Source organism: Halyomorpha halys, unplaced genomic scaffold (assembly GCF_000696795.3).
Source record: "Halyomorpha halys isolate HHAL.00 unplaced genomic scaffold, Hhal_1.1 Scaffold26.1, whole genome shotgun sequence".
NCBI classification, from domain to species: domain Eukaryota; kingdom Metazoa; phylum Arthropoda; class Insecta; order Hemiptera; family Pentatomidae; genus Halyomorpha; species Halyomorpha halys.
The window spans coordinates 773,400-785,588 of NW_027115055.1; the positions used below are offsets into that span (position 1 = coordinate 773,400).

Below are 12,189 nucleotides of genomic sequence, written 5' to 3' on the forward strand. Positions count from 1 at the left end.
CCAAAGTTTAAAAAAATAAATTAGTACGACTTTAAAAAAGGTTAGATTAATTTTTATCGTGGGGTAGATTTATTTAAAAATAAGAAGCACTGAGTGAAAATTATACTTCAGTTTTAAGCAACAATTTTATTATTTATTCTTACTTTTGAAAACTAATGATATAACTTTTTTCTAAACAAAATTTTCTGTAAATTAATATCACAATAGTTTTATCTTCATGTGTATTTAGTTTTTAATTCAACAAGGCGCGAAAAAACAAAACAAAAAAACGCATTTCGCTTCCACGCTTAGATTTTTGTAGATCTTTAGAATGTCAAAAAGATACAATATCGGACAAAAAATTTAAACTCTGTCTTAGTGGTTAATTAATCGCACCTATAATCTAAAAAAAATTATATCTTTAACAAAATTTAAATCTATATCCTTGTTTCTTTCGACTGTTTTTTCATAACTCATTTGTACAGAGTGAAAATGACCACAGTGGTTGATAAGCCTAAAATTATTGTAAATAAATAAATATCTTATTCTTATTCTTGTGATCAAATTAAACGTTCATCGTTACCAACTTGGTATTGTCTGGGCAAACAAGAAAATGGATATTACTGTTACTAGTGCTAATACCTCTTTCCAATGTACCTCTTTGTTCCCATTAGAATATAACAGTACAGGAGCCTTCCGCCGGAGTGTCCTGAGAGTTCTAGTTACATTTAATTATAATGTAAATAATTTGTACCTTTCCTTAATATGTTAGGTTTTAGATTATAATATTACAAGGAAAAAATGGCATTTAAAAGATTTATTTGTATTTGTATTTATTTATTTATTTGTACCTTTCCTTAATATGTTAGGTTTTAGATTATAATATTACAAGGAAAAAATGGGATTTAAAAGATTTATATCTATCTTTTCTGGTCAAGTGACTCACAATTTAAAAAATAATAATATAAATAGGAGATTTGCATCCAACTATAAAGCTGCAGTCTTAAATAATCTAAATGAACCATTAGTAATTGAAGAGCTTAAACAGATAAAACTCAAGAGAGGACAGGTAATCCATATTTAATAATATAAAGTTGTAATTAATTGCTAGTATGAGTATTCAACAGTCCTTTATCCAAACTTTTACTTAATATTTTTGATTTAATCAATATTTCGAAATCATTGAACACTAATGGTTATGAGTTACTAATAATAGTTTTTATATTTCTATTTTAATTAATATTGTACAGTTAAAAATTTTTGTTTTTATTATCAAACTATATGAGACATTAACTTGCTTTATATAATTTTTATGTCAATTATTTATTGAACTTCTCAGTTGTTGGTATTATTACGATGGAGAATGTATTAATGTACAATCTGCAAACTCTTTGTTAGCATATTGCAGGAACTCTCCTGAACTAGACATCACACCATTGAAGAAACATTGGCATAATTTTAAAGTTATAAATTATCAGGATTAGACATAAAACAAATTAGACAACAAGCTTGATTATGAACATCCTTATTTTGAGTTAATATGTTTTGACTTTTTTAGTGAATTATCATTTAATGGTATTTTTAGATTTATTTACTAATTTCAAAGAAAAATGTACGTCTATGTTGGTGTTTGACCAATGGTGTTATTTCTCTGATATATGAAGTATAGATTTGCATTTCTTTTAAATTTGTGTATTTACTACCTTATTACTAATTTATCAAATATAGAACTAAATCACTTTATTACTTTTAGGTGAGAATTAAAGTTCATGCCTGTTCAATTAATTCTTCTGATTATCTTTTGACTCAAGGTTCAAATCCAGGGAATTTACCTCTTCCTATTGTTCCTGGATATGAAGTTAGTGGTTTAGTTCTAGAAACACAAGATTGTATGGAAATAGCCAAAGGTGACAAAGTCGTTGCACTAAGTAAAAGTACTCTTGGTGGTTTTGCAGAAGAATGTATTGTTGATGAGAAAGTAAGTTGAGTGAGAACAGAGTTTTGTTAATATTAAAAATTCTTCTATCTATATCATATAGTTAATAAATTTGTGGATCGATATCATTTATTTATTATCTAAAATGAAAAGTTGAAGATGTGATTATATTAATATTATCTTGTAAAAATTTAAAAAAAGAAATATCTGATACTAAAATCATTAATTCTGACAGGATGTATGGATGCTGCCTGGTGGACTTGAATACAAACAAGCAGCTGCACTTCCTGATTCTTTTGGAACTGCTTTGTTAGGACTTGTTCACCGAGGACATTTGTCTGAAAAGCAAACGGTTCTAGTTACGATGGCTGCTGCCCATGGTTTTGCTGCTTTGGATCTTGCCGCCAATGTTTATAAAGCTAAAGTAATTTCATTTTAATTAGAATATTAGTTGGTATACGTATAATTTATTAACTAGACTGATCAACAAGTCAATAATGAAGAATTTTGTTATTTTATCATTGCCGGTTGGAGGTAACTTTATGAAAATTAAGTCATGAGCCGTTTAACATCCCATTGAGATTTTCTAATATTTTTTATTGTTGTATCAAGTTCATCTACCTCATCACAGTTGGTATTTTTGTAGATTCATTTTTATATGATACACCAGTTTATGAACTTAGATTGGAAACACATTTATTACATACATATTCACAAGAACTAAGTTTTGATTCAACAATATTTTATACTCTTTCTAATTGTTAATTATTAATTATATTAATTTGATTTAAAGTTTAACAATAATTTTAATTATTAAATAATTAAAATTGTATGTTACAATAATTTCTCTTCAATGTATTTTTTATTTTTATTTTGGGCGATTTTTGATATGATATTCATCAAACCTAACGGTCCTCGTTTTAGAATTTACCTACTTTAATTATGTGTTTTTTGTCATAAATATTCAAAATTTTCATTGTGCTGCTTATCTAACCTGCTTGATTTTTGGCAGTCTAATAATTCTCAACTTGAAATAAGTAATGAACCTATTAATTGTTCCAAATAGATTCAACTATTATTTCATAATTGATGAATGGAATATGGTCCGGATGCGGTAAAAAAAAAAACTCAAATAGTAGATAATATTTGAGTTTTTTTTTTACCGCACCCGGACCATATTCCATTCATCTATACACACGCTCAATCAATAATCTTCCATTATTTCATAATATGTTTAAAGTATGACAAATCACTAGGTTTCTTTAATTTGGTATAATCAGCTTGACAAGATATTTCTGCTAATAATTATTTTTCTAAAATGAAAAGCCATTTTTTTTTTTAAATTAACTAAACATAAATTTGTACACTAACAATTTATTAACTAAATATTCTCAGTTAAATGTAGTGCTGGGATAGGAGGGAGGGGCCAGATCATCTGCGAGCGGCTGCTCAATGCTGATACACAACTTACTGTTCACTCAGACAATAGTAAAATTATATTATTACATTAATTCATAAAAATGGATGAGAGATCATTAGTTGTCACTAGTCAAATATATTTATTTTTTTCTCCTTGTTCGACTCATTGAGTTGAAAATGCCCACCTAAGGTTAATATAAATGATGATACAGGATACTCAGTGAGTCCCCCATAAAAATCAGAGTAGATTAGGGTAGTTGTTAAAAGTAGTTCTGAATCTAATAATTAATCTATCAAAATCTAATAAAATAAGATAAGTCAGAATGTAATAATTGTCTACAGGATACAACTTATTTCAGCAATTTGTTGACTTATACTACTTTTACTGTCTTCCCTGAACTAACTATATCATACCACTTCATCTAGTATCTCTTTTCATATTAAAATTGTCAGTCATTCATTTTATCTTTTAATTTTTCATATAACTCGAAAAACTTGATCATACGGCCTAGTTCATATATTAATAATTACTAATGATCACTGTATTTACAGAAAAATAACCGATGTACCTATTCTATAAAGGAGATTTGATTGTTTATAAATTAATTCATTTTGTTAATTCAGTTTAATGGCATAAGTTATGCTCTTTTTTATTCATCTTTTTTTTCCCTTGGCTTTTGTAGTTTTCCTAATCAATGGGTTTATATCAGTTGATTTGTGAGGCCTGAAAACCTGTTCAATCACTAGTCTAATATTAATGGTTCTGGATGTTTACTGGAGTGGGCTGTATTTAGTGAATTTGAGAATAATGAGACATGGTGAAATAGTAGTGATATTAGCCTCTATTCTTGTATGAATTATAACATAATGGGTTATATTTGGTTTGACCGAAAAAGATACTATGTTATTTAGTTGGGTTAGTTAAATTTTTATTATAGAATACATTAATGAATGATATTACCATTCACTCAACCTGAGTGATAGTTGACTATCTGCAAAATGAAGTTATCCAAGGTAGCCTGTAGTTCAATCATAGATTTGTTCTCACTTGTATGGTACCTACTTTCTGGCACATTGGATACTTACTACTTTTTTTGACTCCCACTAGATGGCAGCATTTTAAGCTGCCATTCAATATGTTTGAAGGGGCTTCCTTAAACAATTCCCTCATAAAAGTTAAAACAAAATCCACATTTTGAGATCTATGTTACATCCCTGGTCTTTACCTCTCTCACCCCTAGAAAGCAATAATAAATAGCCAGTAAAATCATAAAATTTAAGATGTTGACTGTTGGTTTTAGGTAATTGCTGTTTGTATGTCCGATGAAGAAACTTCAAACCTTAGAGAAAGAGGAGCATGGATGGCTACATCATTTAGTGAAAAAGAAATTCTTCATGATGTAAAAGAGCTGACTAAGGATGTAGGGTTAAATGTAATTTATGATACTTTAGGAGGAGAAGTATTGCATACTTGTATGAAGTGGTGAGTTTAATTTGAAATCTATAATTTATTTTGAAATGACTTGAAAGTTATTCTGTCTGTAATGTTAGTATGCTTGGTTTTGAAAGTGTGTTTTTTATTTTATTTTTTTTATTTTGTTGTTCTTGGTCGAATCAAAAATGTATTTATACATGTCTTATTTCCACATTTTATATCTTTATCTCACACTATTCTTTTTTTCTAATCCAATGGCTCAACTTTAGATCTATTATAATTTCTTTGTAACTTAGTCCCTTCTATTTGATATCAACTTCTGAAGCTACTTTTATTCCCTAATAAAATCTCAATAATATTGACTTTTATGTACTAATAGTAAAAAAATTAGCTAATATTTTATAAGGCAAGATTTTTCTTTAAAAAATTATGAGCAGTGTTCTCTTATCTATTTTATTCTTTGATCCTATTTTCGATGATCTATCTGAAGATTTTAAATTTCTAATGGAAGTTAATAAAATGAACCGGATGTTTATGATGCATCAGTGATAAGTACTAACATGGACAGGCATAAATGTCTTATTCTCTTCCAAGATTATTCATGCTGTACTCTCAGTTAGTGAAGGTGACATAGTATCAAGATAGTAATGCAGAATCAAATAATTAAATTATTATTATCAGTAACATATAAACCATTTGTGCATGCTATAATAAAACCTTTAATAATGTTTGGAAAAATCCAGAAATGTGGAAAAAAAAAAAAAAAATAAGAAGATATTCAGTAAGACTACTGCTATTGAATACTTCAACAATGGGAAAACTTATGTACGCCATTCTGTTTAGACAGCATCACAATTCTCATATGATAAGAAATTATAAATGCTGTAATTAAATTGGAAAATGACCATCAAAAATACTTTTAAGACCTTATTAATAAATATGTTTATATTACATTTAAAAAAAATAAAATAAAAATTACTGTAATTAATTTTCAAGTGGCAGTCTCTAAGATGCATCTTGAAAACAAAGTAAAGATTCCTGAAGTCTCTCTTTGCCGAACCATTAGCAAAAAAATATCTCGGCTATAAATATTATTAAAAAAAACTGTAATGTACACTGATTAAAAGAAAAAAAAAGGGAAATAACCAAAAATAAGTTTAATAAAATAAAGCATTGTGATGTGTACGTCCATGAAATCCACATTATTGTTTGGAGTGTTTTCCTGCAAACTGTTGTTGATAAATGCTGTCGGAATTAAAAAATATAATAGTTTGAACTTATTTTTTAATTCTTTTATCCTTTGAAATTCATATTTTTATGATTATAACAAATCATCGTAAGAGTAACACATTTTTGTAATGTTTATAAATAATTATCCATAATTAATTTTTTATTGTGCTTAATTTTTTGTTTCATAACTTTCAAACAATTGTAGTAAGTTCATAAAATAAATAAATAAATGGAACCCATATAGAGGCAGTATACTAACAGGGATAGTATTATATTATATTAAAAAAAAAAAAAAATGTTCTTGGACCAAGAGTATTATGTTATTTATTGGGACCAATTCATTGATTCTCCTAGATTAGAAAGAAGATCAATGATGCACAATTTCAAAGTCCACATTGTGGTAAAGAATACAAAAAAAATTACACTGATCTATTTGTATCTGTTTCTTTTTTTATCATATATTTTCTGTGCAAATAAAAGTATTTAATTGGAGGAAGATAGTCTGGGTGGGGGTCAATAAAGGTTTCAAAATTGTAAAAAAAAACTATTGATTGTTAACCAACGTTTCGCCCCAGTTTGCTGGGCTTCGTCACTGCTGATAGGAATGATGTTCTGTACCAACCTTCTAATACAAAAGTATTTAATCTTTCAAAGAAGGAATATTATTCAGAACTACTCACATTTGATGCATTTGTAAATGAAGAACTGCAATAAGATGTACTATTATAATAATTGAAAACATTGGCGGATGAAGGTTTTATGTTACTAACTTATTAATTTGAAAAAAATTTAGTTTAATTTTTATTTTTTCTTATTTTAAACCTAGAAACTGAAAACTACTACTGTAAACAAAATTGAAAAATCAAAGAAGATGCTAGGTAGAAAGGAATATAACTGGAATATATAACTAAAAGCAAAAATCTTTTTCTGTAATATTACAACACCTTAATCCAATTGTTTCTTCAATTATATAAGAATATTTTGAAATTTTGAATAATCAAGTAGAAGATAGGCAGTTCATGCCAACAAAAGTATTTTATCTTTATCTTTCAAAGGAGAAACATTATTCAGTATTACTTTAGATTTATGCGGTGGTCAAGAGTGATATAAAAAATAATTAAAATAAACTATTTATTGTATGGAAATGTTTTTTTGGCTCACATTGCTAGCCTATTTAGAGGAACCTGCATATTGTCTAATTGATTACTATCAATTCATTAATTAATTATACTTCTATATATGGAACTATCACCTATTCACTTAACCTGTTTGAATTTCTTCAGCCCATTAAAGACACAAAAAGTACAATTAGAAACATCAATCACTGCCATCATTGGTTTATTTCATTAACTTTCCTTCCCTGATTAGTAGTTTTATAATTTCCCTAATTTTATACTTTCATTAGTAAAATTCTTTACTGACTGCCCCATCCAATTTATTTTGACTCAGTTTTAGTATCTGAAATTTGGCCCAGAGGTTCCTTTTGAAAGAATTTGGAATGGTATAGATGTTTTCCTGAAGTTATCGAATATCTGTGTCTTGTATCAAGGGAGTGAAACAATGACTAATTAATGTTATTATATTTTAGATTATTTTAAACATTCTTTTACCAGTAGGCTCTTTCAAATAGGCATGTAATAATATGTAAATTTCTCAAAAAATTGATTAATTTAACATTACAGAGTTTGTGTTCTTTGAAATGAGACAGTCAAATTGAAGTGGAATAATTTATTAAATACTTTGTCTATATAATATTTAATTTATTTAATATGTTAAGTACCTATCTGTTCTTGAGAAAAGCATGGATGAAAGTAACACAACATTCAGAGAAGTAATTGGCTTACAAGTATCATAGTTCTCATCCTTAATTATATTCTATATTTAATTTTTATGTTTGTAATATTGTTATCAATTGTTTACAAAAGTTATTTCAAGAAAATTATTAAATGGTTTGTTTTTATTTCTTTTAATTTTTATTATTTTTACATTTTTTATATTACACTATTGGTTTTTAATATTATATGATTCTATTTCAATTTGATAACGTCTATTTTTCAGCATTAGCCATGAAGGTCATATAGTAATTGCTGGTCATACCCTTTCTGAATTGCCTCGTGTAAGGATTTCTGAACTCCTTGCATTACCATGCTTCAGTCTGTCTGGAGTCTCACTCACAAGTTACAGAAAACATGATTTTGCTGTCTATAGGTAAACAAATATTTTTATTTTTTAAATTCATTGTGTTGTGTCCTAATGATTGAGATCTAAGCGTTATAATATTATTAATTTAATTTTAGAATTGTAAAGTTTAATTAATCACTTAAATTAATGTAGGTAATAATTAAGATTATTGTTTAGTTCTAACATTCCAACATTCAAAATACAATTTTTTTAATGTCTTTTCTTTTCTTTTAATCTAAATAAACATTATATAATGTATAAAACATAATATTTGGATATATAAAGTTTTAATATTTGTTTTTTAATCGTAAAACAGTTGTAATTTAAGGACAAATATTATTAATAAACCATATTGAAAAACATTTATTTTAAATAACTTTTAGGGGTGCTTTAAAAATTATATAAGCTTTAATACTGTAAGTCTTTACACCTTCTTCAACTAGATGAGGATTATTGGATAGATGTTCACTTTGTTCCTCTGCATCAACCTCTGATCATAGTTTTCTCAAAATCATGCTCCTCGTTATCATCCTTAGATAAATTGAAGATTTTCATTTTATTGTATAGAATGGTAACCTGAAACTAGCTAATTCAGATAAAATTTCTTAGATCTAAAATAAATATTTAGTCAAAATTTAGAAATATTTTTTGATTATGGTCAATATTATGTAACTATAAAATATTTATGTAGTCAGAAATTTAGTTTGTCATCTTATCCACATGCCAAGTTAAATTTTTTGAAAACTAGTTTTTTCACTAAAGTTGATAAAGAACTATTTGTTTGATTCATGAATACTTATTTTTATATTTAATATTATGTTATTGAATTAATCTTTTTTCTGTATTTGTGCCTAAAGAGATCCCTGTCTTATCTTTCTTCCTCATCGATCAGATTGTTTTCTTAATTTTTCGTTTGTGACTTCCACTTACTTTATATATCTAAATATTCAGAGTAACCAAGGTGTTAGGATTCGATTATTTCTGCTCACAAACCAAAATTAAAGTTGTGAGGAACTTAAAATGACTGGTTGCCATAAACCTTTTTATTACTCCAACTACAGAATGAGCAGCCGCAGTGGGTTTTTACACCCTTTATTCTTATCTGATTGATGAGTTATGACAGAGGTTTCCAACCTCTAGTGCAAGACTAGTGCAAGGAGAGCTCTCAACTTTTCCCAAAATATCATGCTTGAATACAAACATATGAAAACGAATGATTAAAATCTGTTTATGCTCTTGTCGGAACAACACATGCATAAAGTTTCACTTATGAGTTCAAACACGATGCAAACGAAAATGTTTCTCACTAATAAAAAGAAATAAAGCAAACTTCTTCTATGGCAGTTTTTAGTCTTGCATATTTAGTGGGTATTTTACAAGAACTCTGTCCCGTAAGTGTGGCCTACTTTAATCAATTTTTTAAATATTTTTAATTCTAGTCATAATAAGTTTGTTTTGCTTTTTTTAAAGCTTTTTATCTAATATTTCTTATTCTTTTGATTTTATTGAATCTCAAGATTATCATCAACTTCCATTTTTGGCCTTTCAGTATTTGATTTTATATATTTCAGAATTTGTAACTTTCCTTGGCATAACTTTGGTTTCTTGGCTGGTTGTTTATAATTATGCAGCATCTTTCAGAATGTGTTTAAAAATGCATAAATATATAAATATATAATAAAAATATCTACCGCACTGACCCGTCCAGTAATAATAAGTAAAATTTACGAAATTTAAAACTAGGGCAACTGAGGTCTTACATATGAGGTTTTCAGAGCCTTTAATAGTAACAAAAAACAATACACTAATGTAAAATACTACCATACCACGAAATAAAGTGATGAATAGTGTAGTTGAAAAATTATTAACCAAAATTGTAACGGATATATAACAGCTGTGACTTTTGAAAGTTTGAATTTTTAATAAATCTTAAATCTGCTGAGAGTAACTAAAGTAGTAGGTGCTACCCCTAGTGGATGATAATTGAACCACTCGATATTCCACGCATGTTTACTTGCTAGTAATGATAGCGTGAGTCTAGTTGAAAGCACTACAGAAAATTTTAAGAACTAGTTAGTAAGATAAATAGTAATTGTTTTATTGTTTTCTTACATTAACTAAAAAAAAAAAAGGATCCCAGAGCCAAAGTAGCTCATGTTTAGGTTGCTTTAAACAAATTAATTTAAGGGTCTTAAATTCATGCTCTGAATTAGAAATATGAGATTTTAAAGACCTTAAAAATAAATGACAAAATAAAGAAAAACATTTCTTGAAATATGAGAAAGTGAAGAAATATTTTTCTTAAATTATTATATGTTGTTATAAAAAATATTGTTTTATTGTATGATGTATATTTATAAGTAATTATTATTGTATAGTCCATTAAATTAATTAGGATATTCTGTAAGTATTTTTAAAATTTACAAAAATCAAAGGGTTATAAAAAAATAATATTTCAACAAAAAGGTTGGAAATGCCTGAGTTATGGATTTAATGTTTGTTTGATTATTACCTTAGCTGAAATATTAAACTTTATATTTAAATTACAATAAATATATTTATATATTAGTCTAATAAATCAATAGTATATAATAAATCTCATTGGTGTGCAGGAAAGCAGTCGATGATGCTCTTGATATGAAAGAGCAGGGCCTCATATCTCCTATAATAAATGCGACTTTTCCTCTCCAAGAAGTTAATAAAGCTATGGAATTGATCAAAGAGAAACAACCACTAGGAAAAATTGTGTTAGAAATCGTATAATAGCAGGTATTTTGATATCTTGATTTTAATACTATTAATTTATAGTAGTCGACTAATTAATCATAATAATTAATTATTTGTTAATTACTTTAATTAATTAATTTGCGGTATTTTTAAAATTAATAGTTAGTAATTTATAGTATTTTGATATTCATATTTTAATATTATTAATTTATGATTGTTAAAAAGTTACTATAACTGATATTTTAGTATTATTCATACTATCACTTAAACTAAGTGTCAGTGGTTCTTAACTGTATCAAATTTATAATAAAATAATAATTTTGTCACGGAGAAGTGAGTGTAGAAATTTTGTATCTTCTTACCGCCTGGTTTTTTGATGTTATGTATTCAATTTTCCTCAGGACAAAACAAAATTATTTAAAAAATGGTTAAAATATAATCTGAATTGGTTATGTCATGTAATTTGACCATCATAAAGTACCGAACTTAAAATCAATTCTCCATCTCATTTTCACAGTTTTAATATCCTCCCTTTCTGCATAAGGGTCACTCAAGAGCTCCTCATTACTTTTTTTTTGTTACTTGTTACTTTACGTGTAATTTTTAATTCTTTAAGAAAAAACACTTTCTTATTAATAAAAATTGCATGTTTAAATCATTTTCCTTTCAACTGCAACTTTCCTTTCAATTAGGAATAACAAAAATTAATAATATAATAATAAAATGTATAAATATAAAGTATATCATATTAGTATTAATTATGATATCAATACAATTTTTTCTTTTTGTAATTGTTTTTAGGTTCTTCAGTAGTTACCTCCTCTAGTTGCATTTTCTGTTCTTCAATTCTCTCGATTACGAAAATGGCTGAATGGGCAATTTTGAAATGTATGTATATTCACTTATACATACATACATACTTTTTTGTTAGTTTAAGAGGGAAAATGTATTTTATCACATCCCTTTTATCAACAAAAATCTTACATTTTGTAAATATATATTTATTTGTAAACTTTGTTATAAAATCTATGATCTGTTGGTAATAATTATATTAATTTTGTTTTATTGAATAAAGTATTATCAAAATAAATAGCTATATGCAAATTTTTAGTAAAATTTTAAATTTTATTAAAATAAAAATCTGTTTGATTACTAAATACAATATATACCTATCCTTTTACTTAATTTTATTTTTCATTAATTAGTTTAAATATTTACTAACTAGAATAATCTTGTGTAAATGTGCATTGTTACTTTTCTAAATAAAATAAATTAACGTAGT

At 26.5% G+C, this 12,189-nt stretch overlaps 1 protein-coding gene across 2 annotated transcripts; it reads left to right on the forward strand.

Moving 5' to 3' along the window:
* Positions 1-655: 655 nt before the first annotated feature.
* LOC106683211 (quinone oxidoreductase-like protein 2) lies at positions 656-12,005 on the forward strand. Of its 2 annotated transcripts, none has more exons than XM_014424526.3 (8): positions 656-718; positions 849-1,048; positions 1,733-1,957; positions 2,151-2,339; positions 4,636-4,817; positions 8,058-8,207; positions 10,793-10,949; positions 11,709-12,004. In XM_014424526.3, the coding sequence occupies exons 2-7, from the start codon at positions 878-880 to the stop codon at positions 10,941-10,943; spliced, it is 1,068 nt and encodes a 355-aa protein (XP_014280012.1). In that variant the 5' UTR covers positions 656-718; positions 849-877; the 3' UTR covers positions 10,944-10,949; positions 11,709-12,004. The 2 variants fall into 2 exon arrangements, with proteins under 2 accessions (XP_014280012.1, XP_066908242.1); XM_067052141.1 differs by having other exon boundaries at positions 703-718; positions 856-1,048; positions 11,709-12,005.
* The last annotated feature ends 184 nt before the right edge of the window (positions 12,006-12,189 follow it).

Coding starts and splice junctions, on each gene's coding strand:
- LOC106683211 (XM_014424526.3), top strand. CDS start 878: ATGGGATTTAAAAGATTTATATCTATCTTTTCTGGTCAAGTGACTCAC. Junction 2,340..4,635: donor CCAATGTTTATAAAGCTAAA/GTAATTTCATTT, acceptor TGTTGGTTTTAG/GTAATTGCTGTTTGTATGTC. Junction 4,818..8,057: donor TTGCATACTTGTATGAAGTG/GTGAGTTTAATT, acceptor TCTATTTTTCAG/CATTAGCCATGAAGGTCATA.